Below are 22,148 nucleotides of genomic sequence, written 5' to 3'. Positions count from 1 at the left end.
CATTTTTTTTTTAACTGGCACATCAACATAGTTATTAAAAGTTCTAACTTACTTTTTTCTCGCAACCAGTCTATTTTTTCTACAGTATACTATACGATATGTATATGTATATATTCTTAATGTAGGCTTGCTATGATCCGATATAAGCAACTCGTTTTGTGCTCAAAAAGTTAATCGTGTTAAAAAAAAAAACAATTTAAAAAAGTAACAACATAGTTCAAAAAAGTAATAATAAAATGATTTAAAAAAAATTAAATTCATAATGAAGTTTAAAATAAGTAAAATAAATAATTGGGTACTTATTTCTTTATAATGTTGATATTCTTAAAACGTTAATTTTTTCTCTCTTTTGATATTATTAAGTATAAAATCTTCATTAAAATCCAAATATTTTGTTTCTTGATATTTTATAATTTAAATTAAGTAACTGCAGCTAATTACTTATTTACGCAATAGTTTACATATACTTTTAAAAATAATATTTATCAGTTTTTTAAAACATAATATACTTTTAATTAAAATATACTATATTTAAATCGTTGATAAAAATAATACTGATGTTTAGGTTTTACAAAATCGTAACTATTTATATACACAATATTAAAACAAAAGTACATACAAAATACCATGTTTAGAAAAAATCATATTAGTTACAAACCGTTTCAAAACATTCAGTTCACTAAGGTTTTGAATTCTAGAACAGTCTGAAATGCATTAGAAACAAAACTTAAAAGTTGAACTACAGTGCATTTTACCAATACATACATTTAAAATTAAATTAAAGTAGGATTTTAATATTTTGAGTTTGATAAAAAAATTTTGTATGAAACAACGTAGCTAAATTATTTTATCATTTGTGGCCTGATGGCTTAGTATTTTGAAAACTGTTTGAGTTGAATGTTGCAAGATCAAAACCCAGTGGTCAACACATTTCATAACTAAAACATATACTAAAAAACGATAACTGAAATATACTGTAAATTATCTATGTATTAGTAGCCGTAGTAGCTGATCAATTTTTTAGTCGTTTAACTTATTTCTGTTTCTCATATTACACATTTACACACATATATACTGGTATTTGATATTTATTAATTTAATCTTTGTTAAATTTATATCTAAATGATAAAATGATAGTTGTTGCAGACTAAATTTTTCATTTATACTTAAAATACTATAACAAACTAGTTTAAAAAGTGATAATTTGTGTTGAGTTTATCCATTAAAGGTTTCTGTTTCATATTAAAGTAGTAATGATTTCTGTTATTTACTAATTTGATGTTGAAAAGAATTTGACTTTAAGTAAGTGGCCTGATGGCTGCTCTGAAAACTTTTAGACTTCAATGATCCAGACCTATGGCTGACACATATACATAATAAATAGGACGGTCATTTAACCTGGAACCCTGGAATGACTTGTAATATTTAATTTAAGGTTATGTAAACTTGGAAAAACCTAGAATTTGATATTATAAATAAAACCTGAGATAAAGAACAATTTCAATAATAAAATAAAACAGTAAATTTAAGTTAAGATAAGAAATACACTTAAAAACCATATAACCATGTTATTTAGAATTTTATTTATTATTAAATGTTTTTAAGGTAGCATTGCAGTATTTTGTTAGTAACTTACTTAGGATATTTTTTTTTTAAACCTTAGTTTTATTTTCCTACTAAAATTAAACAAGAAACCTTGTACTTTTATAACCTAAAAAATATTCTAAGTGTTCTATTTTTGCCACCCTTTACAATATAACTTAAGATTTTTCTTTAACATCTTTGTTACTTCAAACTTTAAAAATCATTAGTATATAATTGATTTTGTTCTAAAAGTGATTTAATGTTTTAAGAGTTTGTAAGCTTTATTTATAGCCTACTATTGTTTTGATATTTCTTTTAAATGGTACAAGGGTTGTTACAAACTCAGGATTATGATATTTCCGATTCAGGCTTATATATTTTTTTTGCACAGCCAGGCTTGTTATTATTAGTTATAGCTATTTTAATTTTAAAAGTAAGGTTGCTGCGTACTCAGTTTAATAATAAAATATTTGGTCAAACACAGGCTTGTTTGAAGTTTTTTGCAAAAATCTATCTAGTTTTGACTTTTGAAAAGAATTGTAAGCTGATGTTTACCACACTGAAGTTTGTTTTTTATCTTAAAAATTATGTTATTTTATACTATCAGCTGTTAATTAATATTTGTTAATTGATTAATTTTGATTAGTTTAGCTTGGTTGTCCTTGACAAGTTAATAGGTATCTGTGGTATGCAACTCAATAATCAAAAGGTTTTTTTCGTGCACCAGGTCCTAGGACCAAATATTTTGAGCATATTTTTTGTCGTTCAATAGACTTTATATGAATAACATTAAATTTCTTAAGTTTTTAGCTTTAAAAAGCCTATGATTTTATGTTCATTTTAAAAGTATCTAAAAGCAACAAAAATTCCATCCACTTATGACAAAACTATCAGACTTAAACTTTTATTTACTCAGTTTTTATATTGATCTTCCGAAGATTTTTCTTCCAGTTATTGCATTGAAAACTTTTTTTTTCAAATTTAATTTTGTTTTTTACATATTTTTTTTACATAATTAAAAGTAAATTTTGAGATATATGTGATCAAAGTTAGAGTGTTCAATAGGTTCTTTATGGAAAGCTTTAAATTAAAGAGCAAACATAGACTATTTCAGTTTTACTAAAAAATTATCTCCTTCAGTTTTTGAGCAATTGTTTTAAAACTTTTTCACAGTAATCTTTAAGTTTTAAACAACATGAGGGTAATAGTTTTTTGATTTTTGAAAAAAAATATATTTTACTTAAAAAAAAAATTTTAAATTTTGGTCATAATTTTTTTCCAGACCCTTTTAAAAAATCTGCTTCCTACAAGTGGTTTGTAATATTGAAATGTATATTTCCTAAAATTTTGAAGTAGATTGCTTAAAAAATTATAGAGGAGATATTTTTTAGTAAACTTTTCAAAATTTAAAAAATATTTTCCTTAAATATTTTTGATTTCATAAGATAGTATCAGGTTAAAAAAACTAATTGTATCTCAAACGTTGATTCAATTTTTTTTGTTCTATAAAAACTAACTTTTAGTGTATACTCTAAGATTTGAGTAAAGAGCTAATATTAATTTTTAAAAAAATAAAATTGAACTCTCCTATGCCCTTAACTGTCCTGGTTTTAGTCCAGCTCTTCTTTAAAATTAAATTTAATATGAGTCAAAACCAGTAGTTTTCAATGACTTAAATAAACTGTTAACAGTATAAAATTAAGTTTAGTTTTTTATATAAAGAAAAAATACTTTAACAATGTTGAGTTGTTATATTACTTTCATAACATATAAAACTTTAATAAATGTAAAGATTATTATGACTACTTTTGTGTATACAATATTTAAGAATTTTTTTACAGCAAAGGTTTTTCAATGCAAACTGAAATATATGAACACTACATGCACACTACTTATTGGATTTAGTTATTTGCTCAAAGTGCAAGTATTTTAAACTCAGGTTAGTTTTTGGTTACTCCAGGGTTACCAAAAACCTGAAAATTGAGAAATAAAAAAAAACCTAGAAAAACTTTTATAGTTTCTAACAAAAATCACAAAAAAAAAGCTGGAAAAAACCAGAATCTTATACTTTTTTTACATTTAAGGTACAGTAACCTCTCGCATCTTTAGCACTTGTGACGTTACGCAATTTGTTCAGTTACACATTTTAAATTTAAAAATTTTTTTTATATTTTTTTTCAGTATTGCTCAAATAAGGTTTATTGTATATTTTTAATTTAAAATATGTTTTTAAATGCTAAGTCACCTCTCTATATCTTTAGACTATGTTAGCTTATGTTCCTTGACTAGTTGATGAACATTTAGTTTTACCTCAGTATATCAGAAATTTTGTTAACAATAAAAGATTTAATTTAAGTTTATCCTTATGTGGGCAAAGGTCAAATTAAAAAAAGTTGTAGTAACATGAACAAATTTTATTAAATTTTTTTCTTATATCTTATATATTTTTGTTCAAAAGAAGAAATCCATCACAGCACCAAATGCATATTTTTGTAAAAGACTTAAGAAACAGATTTTAATACAAATATAATTTGAATTTGCTAAGTAGAATAGAATATAAATTTTAAGTACCAAATAACTCACATATAAATAAGGATAAAGATAAAATCTACCTATATTAAAATTAGTAAAATTTTTCTAGAAGTATTATTATTTTATATAAATTCAAATTCTTTTTTTTTTTTAGTAGATATATAGTTTTATCTTTTGTTTTCATTTTTATAAATAAACTAAACAAAGTGTTAAAAGTGGTAAAGTCCCCAGTCTGCCTTTAACTAGAAGCAATATCTAATAACAGCCATTATAGTAAGTTTATTTGGTACCTCTCGTATCTTTACAATCTCTCATATCTTTACCCACTTTTTCTGTGGAAACAATGTGCGTAAATAAGCAAGAGGTTACTGTAATGGAATTTCAATTTAATACAAAAAATAATTCATAAAGATATTTGTTTTGTGTCATAGTTTAAAAAAAAAAAAAAACACATTTAGACTAGCTTAGACTATTTTTTAATGCTGTTATACTATCAAGGCTGTTTTTTAACCTTAAAATCAGAATATACTAAAAAAAGACCTTAAAACTTGTTCTATAAAAAACCTCCAAAAAAAAAAAACAGAAAACTTAGAAAAAAAAATGTTAACCCTGTTACTCAGGCTAGTTTTTTTCTTCAAAGAAAGGCAACCCTGCTGTTGTTTATAATTTTTATAGGTTTGAAATTATAAAAAATGGAGCAATAATTAGTGGGAACAGGTCAAAATTGCACCAAGACTAAGTTGCACGAGGTTACTAAATTTCACAAGGGGACTAAATTGCACAAGAACAAAATTGCACAAAGACAATTTTGCACGAGTAAAAAAAACCAAAAAAAAAAAGAAAAAAAAAAAAAAAATTAATAAAAAAACAAAAAGAATAAAAAAGTTGCTGACCAAGGGTAAGGATTATGGGTAACAGTTATAGTAAAAAAAGTAACTAATAAAAATTATTATTGGAAAAATTATTCAATCCATGCAAAATTTTCTGCTAAAAAAGTATCTTTGTGCAATTTGTACGCTTGTGCAAATTTGACAGCTACTCATAATTAGTATCTAACTAAAGTAAATTAGGAGCAAGATTACAAAACCACTTAGTTAAGTTTTTAACTACTAAAACAAGGCTTGAACATTTTATATAAAATATTAGATTCTTACCAATTGCTGAATTTCTTTAAAAAACTTTATTAATTGAGAAAATGTTGCTTTTGCTTTGAAAGCTTTGTTTCAATACAAATTATTTTATATTATTCAATTTTTTACTTTTAATTTAATTGTGTTGCTTAATAATAGTTTTTAAAATAAATTCCCAGCACTAAGTAAAATAATTTTTGATACTATTTGGAGTATTCAATACTCTTAAACTTAAGTATTATTTAACTGTTTAAAATTAATTAAATTAAGTTAATTAATAATAGATAAATGCTTAATGCCATACAGTACTTTTAGGAAATCTTAAAAATATCTCACTTTTAATTTGAAATCTTTTAGTAAGTATAACTCTAATTTTATAGATTAAACATTTGATAGATATTTTTAAAATAAAAATGGCAGCTATCAAATCCCTTAACCCAAAAGCTGAAGTTGCCAAGACAGCTCAGGCTTTAGCAATTAATATTTCAGCTGCTCGTGGTCTTCAAGATGTTTTAAAAACAAATTTGGGTCCTAAGGGAACTATGAAAATGTTAGTTGGTTTCTAGTTGTTTATTATGGTTATACTATACCCTTTGTATAAATATAGTGAAGAGTTTCAATGCTCTTATGCTTGCTATTCACTTTTTGATAACCTTGCTAACTCTTTAATTTTTTAAAATATATTTTAGGTTAATCCTGCTCAAAAATATAATAACATTCTCATTGATAAAGCCTAAATAGTAGTTTATCTTTTTATAACAGTTTGAATTAAAAAATTTATTTTATTAACTGTATTTAGATAATTTTTTTATTTGTGTTTACTTAAAATTATTTATAATAATTCTTTTCTTATTTAAAAAATTGCTTTAGTTTGTCATATTACTTTTAATTTAGTGAGTCATTTTTAACAGTTTGTTATGTTTTCAATGTACCAATTAGAATTCTTCTTTAAATATATTATTTTTTAATTATTACATTGTTGCCCATTTATTTTAATTACTTGTAGTTGGTTATTAATTCTAGTTACAATTCCTGTATTTAGTAGTTGAAAAGCATATGATTTTATACAAATTATGATTCACAATAAATCTTATCAAGGATTGTAAATGTTGAAGATGTTTTTATATACAAATAGTGATTCCTGTTCCTAGATATATTGAAGTTGATTAAGCGTAGTATATAAATCCCATTTAAGTATTTATTTTTAGGTAAAAAGCGTTTTTTTTTTGCTAAAAAGATGTATACTTCTTATAATTGGAATTATTATTTTCTATTGTTAGGGATCCAGCGACAATTAAGGCCATATGAAGGGGATTAATAGCTTTTTTAGTTTTACATTTAGGGCATGAAGGGGAAAATCAAAATTAGAAAATTTAAATCTTATTTTAAACATAAAAACTTAATTTTTTTTAAACTGTTTCAAAAAACATAAGTTTTGAGATTTAAGCAATCAATGTGATAAAATTCAATAGGTTACTTTTTAATCGGCACAAACTAAAGAGGCAAAAATAGACTATTTCACTAAAAATATATCTGTTGTTTAAGTTTTTGAGCAATTCTTAAAAAAAAAGTTCAGTCAAACCATTTATAATTCTAAGCAATTTGTAAGAAACAATTTTTTATTTTATGAAAGAAAAATATACAAAAAAATTATTAAAAAGAAATTGTTAATTAATTTATATTTTTCAAAAATCCAATTCCTACAAGTTTTTTGTGATGTTAAAAAGGAAATTTCCTGAAGATTTTAATTTATTTGCGATAGACATGAAGGAGTTAATTGTTTTTTTCTTTGATTTAGAGAAAATAGGCAGTGATTTTTTTCTACTGAATTTAGTAGTATTATTATTTTTTAAACTGTTTATATCCTAAAAGTTTATTTTATTTTTGTTGTTTTATAAAAGGTATTTTTTAGTATATACTTAAGCTTTCAAATAGTAGCAAATGTTATTTTCTGTAAAAAAAAGTATTAGACCCTCCTGGTCTTTTGAATTAGACTACTAGTTGCTTTTTCCCAGCTCAAAAGTGTACAGTAACTTGTAATATATATGCAGTCAAAGTCTGAGTGTTTCATGGGATGCGCAAATGAAAAGATAAAATTAGACTAATTTACTGTAAGTGTATCTCCTATAATTTTAAGGCCATTATTTCAAACTTATCCGTTTAATCTTAAGAAAATAAAATAAGTTATGTTTTGAGAAATTTTTATGATTTTTATTAAAAAAAATCCAAAAAAAGTTTCAAAATATTCCACGGAACATTTCCTAAAAGCTAAGATCTTTAGCCAAAAAAAACACAGATTTATTAAGTTTTAACAACATTTTTAAATTAGAAAAGTATTTTAAGGTTTTCACAAAAAATACATTATCTCATCAACTTTATTGAAATTTTAAACCTATAAAAACTGACTTATACTTTATGTCTCAAGCTTTCATTTCAGGCCAATGTTAATTTTTATAAAAAAAAATGTTAGACTCCTGATGTCTTAGTATTGAAAAAAGAGGTCAAAAATAGTATAGAAAAGGTATGTAAAAATATAAATAACTTTATTTTACTTCAAAAACTTACTTTTAGACCGTAAAGACCTACAGATCAAATCAATATGCATTACCTTTGTTTTAAAAATTTAAGGTTTAGAAAAAGTCATTGTGGCATTTAAAATGCTAAAACAAAGCTATGTTTACTGAACATTTTTCATGAAGTGTTATAATTTTATTTATTAGCAGTAGTTTTTCAACTTCAAAAAAGTTGCGCATGCTAAAGTATCAATAATATCTTTTCATATATACTTTTTCTGTTTAACTAAACATAAAAAATATCAATCAGATGTTATGTAAAACTACTGAGATATATTTTGAAAATTTAAGTTAATTAAACTTGAAATCTTTAAATGCTTACTGATCATATAAGCACATTCTGAAAAGTACTTAAATAGACTTGATGAAAGTCTTTTGCATTTGTTTGAAGTTATGTAGTAGCTTTCAATAAGATTTTTTTTGAATACATTTTTGTTTAAATAAATCAAGCAAAGAATAGTAAATTTTTGTTTTCAGAATCATATTTATACTAAATTAATGTTTTATGGTTAAAATTAAAAAAAAAAAATATTTACAGAAAATTTTGCTACTATTATATTTGAAAAATTAAGGTTGAATTGATTTTAGTTTATATATATATTTTTAGAACACTGATTTTAATAATTGATTAAAAAATTACGATCTTGTTTTTAATAAAAGTTTTATATAAGACAATAAATTGGTTAACATAATTTATTTTGTTGTTTAAGATTTAAATTTTTTTTTTCTATTAATTTTTTTCTAGTAGTAATGTTTGTTTTTATTAAAATAAGTTTTATTGTTTTTAGACAATTTTTGAAAATAATTTTCTGAGCGTACAATTTTGTTTAAAAGGTTAATAAATAATTATAAAAGTTTTATTTGTAGCAGGCATAAATGTTAAATGAAATAGAGTTTTTAGTTTAATAAACAGGGTTGCCAAAAAACCTGGAATTTTTAATAATTTTATCATGTTAAGTAGTAAAATTTCGATTTGACACAAAAAATCTTTAATATAGATAAAAAAAAAAGTCAGCATCAATTTTTTTTTTTAACCACATTTAAAGTAGTTTTATAGTATCTTTTCAATGTTTTTATACTACTTAGCATAGTTTCTTACCTTAAACTTAACTTTAAACTAAAAATAGACCAAAATGTGTACTTTAAATTGAGTATTAAAAAACCTGGAGGAAGTTTTGAAAATCTGGAGAAAATTTTCCAAAAACATTTGGCAACCCTGAATAAAAAAATTGCTGCCAAAAATTATTTTTACAATTGTAAAATATATTGGTAGAATAGAAAAGTAATAACTTTTAGGTTAGTTTCTGGAGCTGGCGATATAAAATTAACAAAAGATGGAAATGTGCTTTTACATGAGATGTCATTAAACCACCCAACTGCAAGTCTCATTGCTAAGGTTTATAAAAAATATTATTTTTAAATAATTTTTTAGCTACTAGTACTAATGCAACTGTATATGTTTCATATATATGAGCTGTTTATTATTCTTATCTAATTATTTTAAGCATTTATATATCAAGTATTACATCACACCAATGTTTAATCAAAATAGTTTTGATAATAATTACAGTTATATTCTTAAATGAAAGATATAAAAATAACTCAAAAGAAGAGAAATAAGACATAGCCAAATAAGTAACAGAGTTGCTACTTTTTCAAGATATTCAGGATAACTCAGAATATTTTAAAGTTTTTAAAATCTTAGGATGACTCAGTATAACTCTGACATAGTATATAGTATTATATGTACCATAATATTATATTATATGACATATATTATGACATGATATGTGACATTATATTATATATTATCTGATATAATATTTTGATTTTTTTTAACTCAGGCTAACTCATGATAGTTGAATGATTTAAAAAAATCTCTGGACATATCTTTTTCTAGATCTTTAATGAGATTAAGTTTAATTAAGCGTTTCAAATTAAAAAGATCAAGTTTTTAAACATAATTGGCTATGTAAAAGAACAAAATATTGAAACAGTATTAACTAAATTTCATTTAAGATCTAGAAAAAGGTATGTCCCGAGAGATAGAATATTCCAGCTTTGCGCACATCTATTCACAACTCTCAAAGCTAATATTATGAATGCACTACAGGCAAATACCTTTTATAACCGATTAAAAAAAATCAGGATGACTTAAAGTAGTTTTAGGTCACACAAGATAGTTTTTTAGACCGAAAGAGTGGTAACTAAAAGTAAGTGTTAACAAAAATGTTTTATAGTTTACTAAAACTACTATTTTTATAAATTTATGTCTTAAAACTTATGATATAAATAAACTAAATAAAAAATTAGTTTTCTAAACCCCACTCTTTTTCTATCAATTTTTATTTAGACATATAAAGGTTTAAAGTTATTAAAATTATTGTCAAATTAATTAGAAAAACATATTGTCAGTACACCAGTTAAAATATTTAATAAGGTTTGACAAGATATTGTTTTTTACTACACTGTAATTTAATCAAAATTTTGATTCATAACTACAGTTTTTTTTAACTTCCTTAGGCCACACTAACTTGCTTGAACTTTTTAGAGTTTTTAAACTCAAGTTATCCATTAATCTAATAATCGAAAAAAAAAACATATAAGTCTTAAAATCTTGTCAGATTGCCTAGATTTTATTGAAATGCTTCAAGCTACATTAAAGTAATTCCTGATAAGGCAAAACTTATCAGACTTGAAAAATAATTTCCAATAATTTCTTTAAGTGCTTAACAATATTGGTCTCATACAGCGTAAAATCTTGATTTTATATTTTTATATAATCAACATTTTTCTTATTGCATTATTGTAAAGAACTTAAGATTACAAAAAAAATTCAAACATCAATACTTCAAATTCAAAACTTAATTTTAGCCTATTGTGCTCAGTGTAGTTTGTAACATATTTATGAAATAGAGTATATATAAATATCATATTTATACTTTTTAATTTATGGTACTTGTAAAACTATTACAGGAGATAAATAAATTAACAAAAGCTGTTTGATAATAGTTGTGAGTAACTTGGGTTGTTTTTCTCAAAGAGTTGCAACTATGTTTAAAGTTGTGACCCAAAACACCATAAACATATTTTACTAGATATTTAATATGATTCAAAAGAATATACTAAAAATTTAATTAGTTAGATTTTATTTATTTATTATATTTGTGCTTGCAAATAAAATAACATTGTAAAGACAAGCCTTAAGGTTGAATATTTGTTAACTATATATATTTTTTCATATTTAATAAGTTTTTATTTAGTTGGTTTTTTAGAAAAAAACCTATTACATAATATTATTAATGTTAAAAGTTTTAAATGTAAAATGTTAACTTGAATTTTGTACTACTTACGTAATAATATTATTGAACCTAATCTGTATCACATTAAGAAACCATACAACTTTTATTATGTTAATTTTAATATTTTAAATTCTTCAATTATTAAGCAACAAAGTTTAAAAAAATTAATAAACACCATAAAAAATACTTTTATTATTTATATGAGGATTGCGAGTTTGTAAAAACGTTTTAGAATTTTTTTTTTGAAAAGAAAAAAAGTTTGGTAAAAATAACCTTTTTGTAATTTTAAAATTTTATTTAGCTTTAGAGTATACTTTATTATTATTGAAATTATATTTTAATAACTTAACTTACAGGAAAAAATATTTTTTTTTCCCTTATAATATACAATTCTTAAATAATAAAAATATTTCCACATGTTTTTTATTATAAAATAATTAGGCTGCAACCGCACAAGACGATATTACAGGCGATGGAACCACATCCAATGTTCTGTTGATCGGTGAACTTCTGAAGCAGGCTCAAGATCTTGTTGACGAGGTAAAAATATAACAAAATTAATGATTTAGATATTCGATACTATCCAATATTAATATATAAAATACTATACTGTTTTTATACCTTATGAAGAGTTTTATTTTAAATTAAGCCTAACGTCTTCTTACGTCTTGACCATATAATTTCCAGATTTTATTAGTAAATGATGGTCTCTTTTTGTGTTAAAAATTAGTTTGAAAATAAAATATTTGAAGTTTGATCCATTAAATATTACATGATAAACCGATAAGAACGATTCAACCATTGCAGTGCACCCATCCTCGCCAAATTGCCGAAGGTTTCGAGCTCGCGAAAGAGGAAGCGCTGAAGTGCCTCGACGCCATGAAGGTGCCGCTGCCGCAGGACGAAGCGCAGAGGAGGGAGAGGCTGATTCACGTGGCGCAAACCTCGCTGAACACGAAAGTCAACAAGGTGGTGGCGGACAAGCTCACCGAGATCGTGGTGGACTCCGTCTTGGCCATTTCCAAGGACAAGTCGCAGCCGATCAACTTGCACATGGTCGAGATCATGGACATGAAGCACAAGCTGGACGTCGACACTTCGTTAGTTCTTGTTTGTTTGTATTTTTTTACTTGAGTCAAAAATTGTTTAACTATTTCCATACTTGGCAGCACCTTTGATAAAAATACATGCACAAAAAGGGTTGCCAAAAAACCTGGAATTTGGAATTTTTTGAAAAAAAAAACTGGAATTTTGAACAAAAGTCACTAAAAAACCTAGAATTTTAAACAATTTTTACATGTTAAGTATTAAAATTTCCATTTGACACAAAAAATCTATTGTATAGATAAATTTATTTGTGATCATCAAATTATTTTTTATTTATAAACACATTTTAAGAAGCTTTAAAATGTCTTTTCAATTTCTTCATACTATTTAACAAAGTTTTTTACCTGAATTAAACTTAATTTTAAACTAAAACTAGACTCTAAAACGTGTACTTTTAATAACCTGGTGGATAATTTGAAAACCTGGAGAAAAATTTCCAAAAACATTTGGCAACCCTGACAAAATAACGTGTTTAATAGGAAACATTTTTTTAAAGAAAAGTTAAAAAAAATCTATCAGTTAAGAAATTGTAACAGATTTTACTAAAACTTACTTAATGAAATATATAATTGGATCAAACGCTTTTGAATATATTTTATTCAGTATATTCTTTTTGACTATTAGATAAAATTAATCAAATTTGTTTTTCTAATTTTAATAGAAAGTATATCAGATTTTGTTCACTTTTGATTTCTTGAGTGCTTTGCATTAGTAAATTTATGAAGATAAAAACAGCACACTTCTAATTACTGTGTTATCCAATATTAAGACATTATTAAACTTGATATAGTAAGTAAAAACGCAAGATTTTATGAATGTTAAAAAAATAAAATGTATGTCAAATATTTTTTACATATGAAATTAAAACTAATAGCAACTAGTAAAACAGTTGAAATTAAGTTTCATTTTGAAATAAAACGAAAAACAGTAATTTAAAGTATTTTAAAAGTGTTAGAAATATATTTTATTATTGGCAACTACAAGGCAACGAAATCTAATAGAATATTCAACCTAGTTCTTGTTACCCTAAAAGCAATGATTCCATAAGTAAGAAAAATTGAAAATGAATAACTGAGTAAAATAGTTGCAAATATTTTGAATAAGTTCAATAAAAAAGTTTATTATGCGTACTTGCAAAAATCTATCAAGTATTTACCAGCAAACTTGTAACTGCAGATTAGTGCAGGGAGTTGTGATGGACCACGGAGCCAGACACCCCGATATGCCCAAGCGAGTTGAAAACGCCTACATTCTCACCTGCAACGTTTCCATGGAGTACGAAAAGAGGTCAGCTGTTTAAATAATAATAAGTAATATATTTGAAAAAACTAATAATAAGCTAATTATTCAAATTCAGATAAGGTGCCTAAGATAAAAAGAACAAAGTTTTATTCTTTACTTGTTAAAGTAGAATAGTATTTACAGATTTAAAATAAAAGATAAGTAAACTTAAGTTAACAGAAATATAGTTCAGCATTTAGAACAATGTTTAACATTATTTAATTTTGGAAATATTTATTAAGATACTGTAATAGTAACATGATGGTTTTAGTTTACAGTTCTATGGTAAATTTTCCATACAACAACTTAGTATTAACATAATTACTGCTATAAAAATATTATTTTTTTTATACAATTAAAGCAGTTGAAATATTTTGTTTAAAAGGCAAAATTATCTCAAGATATGTAGTATTTCTAGTATAAGAATAGCCTTATAAATAATTTTAATACTTAGAAGCTTATATAAATTAAAATACAACTTGTAAATTTTATGTATACACATAAAAAAACCAATTTAATGATATTAAATTATATATTTTTTCTTTGAACTAAAAAATGTACGTTATATGGTATTACTTACAGTTGTTATTTATGCTGAATAACTTAACGCTGTTCTACAAAAAAAAACTGTAAGAAAATCTCATTAAGTATTAAATATCAATAAACAGCGAGGTAAATTCCGGATTTTTCTACAAATCTGCCGAAGAGAGAGAAAAGTTGGTGGCAGCTGAGAGGCGCTTCACAGACGATAAAGTGAACAAAGTGATTGCACTCAAAAAGCAGGTTGAAACATATTAGTATTTGGTTATTAAAAAAATTCTGTGTTCACATTTGCAATGATTTATATGCATTTTTGTCAGGACATCTGTTACACGCTAAGTTTAAATGTATTTTGATATTTTTGCAGTTAAACTGTAATTATTAGGATGTGTCTAAACATTAAAATTGATTATTTTTAAACCAAAAGTTAGTATTAGTGTGATTCGGTTCTAGTAAGTTTTTAAATGGAGTTTAAAAAGTATGAATTGACTTGTATCGTAAAAAGTAGACATGATCATACTTGAAATACAATAAGTAAAGTAGGCTAAGCTACTAAATTGTTTGTTATTAATTCAACATGGTATTTTAAGTTAAGTGATTTAATGTTGTTACACCTGTAAGTAAGTAATAGTTATAAGTGAATGTAAGTAGGTTTTTTTTTAATAATATTGTAAGTTTAAAGAAACCAATCGAAATAATATAAAATATTTATTAATAAAATAATTGCAGGTATGTGATGCAGCCGGTGATGGCGATAGAGGTTTTGTTGTCATCAACCAAAAGGTAAGATTTTTAGTGATTATATTTTACATTTAGCTAAGTAACAGTTGAATATTGTCTTGAGGTGATCAAGTTCTCAGTCAGCTCATACTTTTAAGATTTGTATATTTTAAATTTAATAAAAGAAAGTCTTGCTTAGAACTTAAAAAGTTTTATAAATCAAAAAATATTGAAGCATACCTTTATACATAAGTGAATACTTAAACTTCAATCTTAATACCGAGAACCTTTTTAACTGCTGTTTTTTAACTAAAATGTCTTGAATAAAGCTTTAAACACTTTTATAGTCCCAAGTTTTTTAAAGAATTATTTATACGTAGTTGGGTATCAAGTTAAAACTCAACTTTAAACTTCTTGCAATATTATTGTTATCTAACACAATCTTTCACCACCAGGGAATCGACCCGATGTCTTTGGACATGCTGGCGAAGGCGGGCATCGTGGCGCTGAGGCGGGCGAAGAGGAGGAACATGGAGAGGCTGATGCTGGCGTGCGGCGGAAGCGCCATGAACTCGGTGGAAGACTTGACTCCGGACTGCCTCGGGCACGCCGGGCTCGTGTACGAGCACGTGCTGGTAAATTTGCACATTGATTTTATAATGTCATACTATAAACAACTGAGGTCGAGAAGTACAGTCGGATTTAAGAGGTACGCGTCCGCGTAAGGTACGCACTAAACGCAGGAAAGTTAAAAAAAAAATAAGTAAAAGGATTGGTCAGTTAGACTACCTCAAATTTTCAGGAAATGTTCCTTGCGATATTTAGAAAATTCTATCGGAAAAAAATTATAAAAACTAGTAAATAAAAATTTTATAAAAAAATTTTTGTTTATTTTTTATACAAAGCTCTTATTTTTTAATTTAAAAAAAATATTTTCGACAGAGTTTTCTAAACATATCAAGGAACACTTTCTGAAATTTTGAGGTAGTTATCTTAAAAAACGTAAGATAAGATAAATTTTTAGTGAAATATTCTATTTTTGCCGTTTTAGTTTGCGCCTCCCATAAGAAACCTTTTGTTGCCTCCGACTTTGACCGGCTATATCTCAAAAGTTATTTTGAATTTTTGAAATGTGTAAAAAATTTCTTGCAGCTTTATAAAATAAGATTAAATTTTGAAAAAATAGATTACCTCCCTATGCTCTTAAATAGTCAAACAAAAAAGATACTGCTGTTCTTTTACTTTATTGAGTTTGAAACTCATCATGAAAACGTTTTAGCCAAAAAAAAGTTATGATTATTTTTTTACTAAAATAAACACTTTATCAAATCATTTAAGTCAACATGTAATAGTTTAAAACATTTTATTATAGTTAAGAAAAAGTTTGCATTGTTATAATAGCTTAAATATGTTTAGGAATCTTTAAGATTTATACTAACACTATTCAATACATTTTCGTGTCTTTACTTAAGTAGAAGTTTAATATATACATACTTAAAAAATTTAATAATTTTTAAGTTAATACTTTTTAGTGTATGTTGATTTTTAAACAGTGTTTTAGTTTATAATTTTAATCAGTCATAGATATTTTAACAAAGTAAACAATATTTCAGTTACACCAACTAACTCGTTGTAAATTTGATTAAATTAGCAAAACTATGAAGGTTTATCAGAAAAATGGTGATTATTCGAAAATTGTTAGCCTAAATAAACAGACATACCTTCTTTCAAATTTTAACTATATGTATTTTTTAAACACCAATAATTGTAACAGGTTGCTGATTTCACGTTAAAAAACCTAGAACTTAAAAATTTCGGCAAAACTTTAATTTGATACTTAAAAAAAAAGGAAAACCTAGAGGCTTCTATGAATAAAGTTATTAAAGGAATTTTCCAAAAAAAAAAGCTCTATAACAAATGAAAAGCTTAAAGAGCTTGCAAAAATAAAGTAATTAAAGCTGTTTTTTACCAGTTTTTATTAGTTTTTTGTGAACTTCGTTGATAATTTAACTTATAGTAGTCTAAATATTTTCACCAATTTCAAATACTTTTTTCTACGTGTTTGTATACAAGACGGATTATGCATGTAGTTAAATATTTTTTGTAGTGCAAATATTTCCCCGCGCACACAAAAATAAGTTTTACACATTCTACCGTGCACAATGCATGCTGTTATAGAAATGATTGCAACGAATGAACAATTGTTCTTTTAGGAATTCTAATATACAAACTCTGACCAGTCAGTAAATCATGTTTTATTTTCTCCTCAAACAGTGGCAACCAAGATTCAACCTTTTTAGTTTCTACTATGAAAAGAAAATCTTGTGCGTCTTAAAAAATGTTAAAAATGTTGATTGATTTTGGAAGCTCTTCAACAAACTAAATCTAGTATACTTCTGTCTAAATATTAGCATATTTTTATGAACCACCATTGACGTATGTATTAAGTTAGCTGGAAACACAAGCTCCATGTAATTGAAAAGCTTTAATAATTTAACTCAAGGAGAGTACAAGTACAGACAGTTACCTAAACTAAGTTTTATACTAAAAATGGACAAAAAACTTCTACTTTTAAGCACTTTCAAAAAAATTTCAAAAAACATTTGTAAACTCTGTCATACCCTTGAAATTTGTGCAATCAAGTTATTATACAATTTAACGCAGGGTGAATCCAAATACACTTACGTGGAGAAATGCCAGAACGCCAAGAGCGTGACGATTCTGATCAAGGGGCCGAACAAGCACACAATCACCCAGATAAAAGATGCAGTTCGCGACGGTCTCCGAGCTGTCAAGAACGCTATTGAAGACGGTTGGTTGATCAAACTTTTTTTTGAAACTTTCTGTTTTTTTTGTGTTACGTTCAGTATAACACATATATAGTTAAAAGTTTATAAAGTTTTACTTTAAAAAGAAAACTTTATAAAAGTTTGGTATAAGCATAAAAAGTTATGTTTTTATTAGACTAGTATTAGACACTTAGTATTATAAATATTAGAAACTTTACCCTTTCACAAAGTTAAATTAGAATTGCAAATTTTTAGCAAGTTTTCATAACTTCACATTTGTATAAGTTGCCTAATTAGTCTGTATTATGTTTTGAGCTTTTTCATCTGATCAGCTATTAGCATTATATCAACTATTTCAGTGTTCACAATTAATTATTTTCAACAACTAACTTAAATTTTTTAATATCTAAAATATTTCAGCTTAAGGTTTTGATTTAATTTTTTAAAGTTGAAAATGTCATTTCACCAGGCCATGTTTACAGACAACTTTAAGCTCAAACTGTAAATTAGAATTAAAGTGGTATCTGTAAAATTAAAACATATTTTAAAGACCTATTTTAAATCATAAATCAAATGTAAATTTTCAGATTGCGTTGTAGCTGGAGCCGGTGGCTTTCAAATTGCCGCTCACCAAGCGCTCATGAAATACAAAAGCTCCGTGAAAGGACGCGCCAGACAAGGAGTTAAAGTTTGTTAACAAGAAAATTTTATTTGATGTTTTGTTGTCAGTACAGTGCTTATTCACTTATCCGGACTTCACTTATCCGGACAGTTTCAGTCAGAAAAATATTCAAAAAATATTTAATATTAAACTCTAACATTTTTGTATGTTACAAATATTTAAGCTCTTATGCTGTAAGAAAATTTTTAAAATGTTTTATAAGTTCACAATTTTGTTCATTATTATGACGTAATAATTCTATTAAATATAATATTCTATCTTTGTTCGGAACTACCTTAGTTATCATTAGTCTGTAAGCATGTAAAGTAATTCAGTTTAGAAGTTTTTAATTTAATCAATTAATTTTTTAACTTATATTTTCTGTTAAACGAAAATTAATCTTTTTTCAAAATTAATATTTTGGGCAGTTGGGATTACAAATGATAAATTTTACTTGCTTGACCCTCAAAAAACGTATAACGTTGCAGAGGGTTAGTAAGTCTGATGCATTCTACTTTAAATAAATGAATTAATTTATTTAAGATATAGCTTTTATAATTTATCATTTTATTTATATAACTCACAATTACTATGTATTTGTTTTTATAATAACAGTTTTATTATGCATTGCATTATATGCAGCAATATATTATTAAATGAAAAAATTGATTTTTTGTACTTATCCGGACATGTTTACAGAAAAATCTTGCCCAACGTGTCTGGATAAGTGAATAAGCACTTTAACACTTTTTTACTGGCATGTTCATAAGTAGACCATTTATCTCACTTATAAATGCAATAGCAACTTAAAGCTAAAAAATCAAAGTATCTTTGAATGCGTTAGTGTTTATTTTAACTTCTTTAAAACCGGTAAAAATAAAACCTCCTGTTAAAATTAACTTAATCTTTGCAGGCTTTCGCTGACGCATTGTTGATCATACCGAAGACGCTTGCCAAGAACGCAGGGTTGGACCAACAGAAGGTGATCGAAGAGTTGATGGACAACTATTCGGATCCTTCCAACCCCGTCGGTGTTGACCTGAAAACTGGTTTGTTTCGTTTACTTTAATCTGAGTTAGAAGTTGAACGTGTGATTTTGTTGGAAAATACCAAGTTTTCGTGGTTTTGAGAAAAACTCAAGTCAAGGAAAGTGCATAATAATTTGATCATCAATTTTTTTGTAGCTTTTTTAACTTGTTAAACAGCTTTTGAAGCCGGGTATGATTTTAGTGATTAATTCTGAAAGTCAAAATTCGCGTGACAATTAAACAATTTGCGCAGGGGACGCCATCCTGCCGCTGGAAGTGGGAATAGTGGACAACTACATCGTGATGAAGCAGCTGCTCAGCTCGTGCATGATCATCGCTTCCAACCTGCTCCTCGTCGACGAGATGATGAGGGCCGGAATGGCCACCCTCAAAAGTTCGTTTTCACACGTTGATTGTCAAAAAACGAGCTTGTGTATAAATAGTGAAGCGAAAATTTATAATAAATTCCTAATTACATTCGGCACGTATCATTGTAGATAAGCGGTTCTTAACTATTTTTCCCTTTTACGAAAGGTAATTACCAAATTATCCCCCAATGTACAGGGTAGTGTTTATTTATTAACATATGAAAAAAAAAGAATATTTAAACGAAAGTAACAAATAACTTTAATGTGATGGCCGTCCTTGTTTTTTTTACAACGAGCAGATCAATTTTTGTCGAAGTAGTAGATAATGCAGAACGTCAAGTTGGTTTTGTGTCTTAGGTTTGATTATAAGCAACGCAGAGAAGCCGGATTCGCCCAAGTAAGTTGAACAAAATGGAATCGAAACGTTCAGAGCTTTAATATACTTAGTCGTGGATAGCAGCGTCGCATTTTAATCCAAAACGCCTCAAGGCTGCAAGAATGAAACTCATATTTTGCAAAGTATGAGCTTATTACTTTGATAAACTCTTATTTCATGACTTTAGGAACATCCATAGAAAATGATTTTTTGTAACACTTAATCAAGTATTTATTTGTGCATTAATTCGATTGAAACAAAATTTACCTCTCTAAACCAAGAAATTTTCACCCAAGGTTAAGAATCGCTGATATAGACTGTATTGTAATTATTTGAATTTCAACGTATAGTTGAAGTATTTAAAGTTAAAACTAAGCAACATATGCGCTTGAGATATGTAGTTGAAATAATTTTTAAGACTGTAAGTGCTGAAAACAGTTAACTTATATTTCATTTAATTTCAAACAGGCGGTTGATCAACACAGATGAACTCAATATTTTTGTACCCAGGAATATTTTAGGCGTCAGTTTCTATGTCGTCTCGCCTGTTTTAGTTTAATTTTATTTTCATTTTTGAGATTTATTAGGTAGTATTAGTATCTTACAATGTTCTATCAATAAATTACTGTATCTTTCAAAAGTTTATTGTGTTATTTATATAAGTAATTTGATACTCTACAACATAAATGAAATAGCATGAGGTTAGCTATACCGTTAAATATTCAAGTTTTTTTCTTAGTTAAGTTGATAGATTTTTCTCATAACTATTGTCTAACATGATAACTAATTGTTGAATTATTATCGATGTTGGTTATCAGTTTTATTGTAGATATACAGTATACTACCGCTTAAGTACGCACTTTTTTTGGTACGCATCACGCCTTAAGTACGCACTTATCCAGAAAGACAAAGTAAAGGATATTATACTAGAACTTCAAGAAATTCCAGTTTTTTTGCCTAAATTTTCAATCATCAAGTTTTTCCAGATTATTTTATGTTTCCAGGTAGAATGGCCAACCTGCTGAGTTAGCCTGATACTTTTACAACTTTTAAACTAGGGTGAATAATCCTGAGTAGGCCAAGTGGCCTGAGATTGTGACAGTCCTGTTATTAAATGTTAACAAACTAAATACTTATGTTGTGGTTGCAGAAAAGTAAAAAGAATAATGATATTTGAGCTGTAATGCTATAAAATAAATAAATATAGATGACAAAGTTAAAAAAACCTACATATACAAAATAGTTAAGTCATAATTTATCTTAAATGTACATACATTGATGTTTTAAAAATGTTTGGTAAACACAAAGTAGTTTGGTACTTTCCCTCTAACAAAACAAAATGTAGCTTAATATTTTTTTTAAAATCATTGACTGACATTGACTTTCTATATTAAATGTATGTATTAATTATGTAGAAGCATTTTATAGAAAAAATAAATCATTTTAAAATCTATTAAAAAAATTTGCAAATTAGAATTATGTTTTAAATGCTATTTGAAATAAATGACTTGTTTATTTGGCTAAATTTTTTAGTGGCTAGTTGTAAGAAAGAAAGCAAACAACTAAATTTCATATTATACTATATCGTCAAAAAGTACGCACTACCCGTGCTAAGTACGCACTTTTTGGTCGGGTTCAATTTGCGTACTTAAGCGGTAGTGTACTGTAATTTTAATTTCTATTTTATAAATCAATAAGACATACTTTGCTATGCTTGATTATATTCTGCGGCGTTACTATTAAAATTCAGACTAGTTGTTAGTTTTTGAGAATCCTCGTCTAGTTTTTATTTATAAACGTTTAGAAAGTATGTGTTTTTCGAGCAACTTTAAAATTTTTAAAGCTAATTTAGCAATATTTTTAATGTTTCAAACTATCATCACGGTGTGTACACTAGTGTGCACGAAACTTATTTTGGGGTGCACGAAACTTATTTTGGGGTGCATGAAATTTTTAGGGTGAACGAAGTTTATTGTAAATGAGAAATTTGAAATTAGTAATTATACGGATTTTATAAGTTTAGCTCTTATTTGAAAATATTTTGATTTAATGTTTATCTAGTTATAGTTTTCAAAACTTGTTGCTTTTTAGCAATAGACAAAAGAGTAACTATTAATTAACTAATTAAAATTTCTTGTCAAGAACTGTCTCTAGGAC

The 22,148-nt window shown here is 26.0% G+C and overlaps 1 protein-coding gene across 1 annotated transcript; it reads left to right on the top strand.

Moving 5' to 3' along the window:
- The first annotated feature begins 5,630 nt into the window (after nt 1–5,630).
- Nucleotides 5,631–20,686, top strand: LOC145840899 (T-complex protein 1 subunit zeta-like). Its single transcript, XM_082948250.1, has 13 exons — nt 5,631–5,796; nt 9,116–9,215; nt 11,563–11,661; nt 11,929–12,221; nt 13,405–13,515; nt 14,178–14,292; nt 14,779–14,832; nt 15,225–15,404; nt 17,434–17,581; nt 18,146–18,246; nt 19,133–19,268; nt 19,501–19,641; nt 20,460–20,686. The coding sequence occupies exons 1-13, from the start codon at nt 5,660–5,662 to the stop codon at nt 20,465–20,467; spliced, it is 1,623 nt and encodes a 540-aa protein (XP_082804376.1). The 5' UTR covers nt 5,631–5,659; the 3' UTR covers nt 20,468–20,686.
- The last annotated feature ends 1,462 nt before the right edge of the window (nt 20,687–22,148 follow it).

This window comes from Thalia democratica, chromosome 7, assembly GCF_965202585.1.
Source record: "Thalia democratica chromosome 7, ktThaDemo2.hap1.1, whole genome shotgun sequence".
Taxonomy (NCBI): domain Eukaryota; kingdom Metazoa; phylum Chordata; class Thaliacea; order Salpida; family Salpidae; genus Thalia; species Thalia democratica.
This window is presented reverse-complemented; position numbering and strand designations above follow the sequence as displayed.

Excerpts from the sequence above, each read along its gene's own strand:
- LOC145840899 (XM_082948250.1), top strand. The coding sequence starts at position 5,660 with ATGGCAGCTATCAAATCCCTTAACCCAAAAGCTGAAGTTGCCAAGACA. Across the intron at positions 12,222-13,404 it reads AAGCTGGACGTCGACACTTC|ATTAGTGCAGGGAGTTGTGA; the intron begins GTTAGTTCTTGT and ends TTGTAACTGCAG. Across the intron at positions 17,582-18,145 it reads CAAGAACGCTATTGAAGACG|ATTGCGTTGTAGCTGGAGCC; the intron begins GTTGGTTGATCA and ends GTAAATTTTCAG.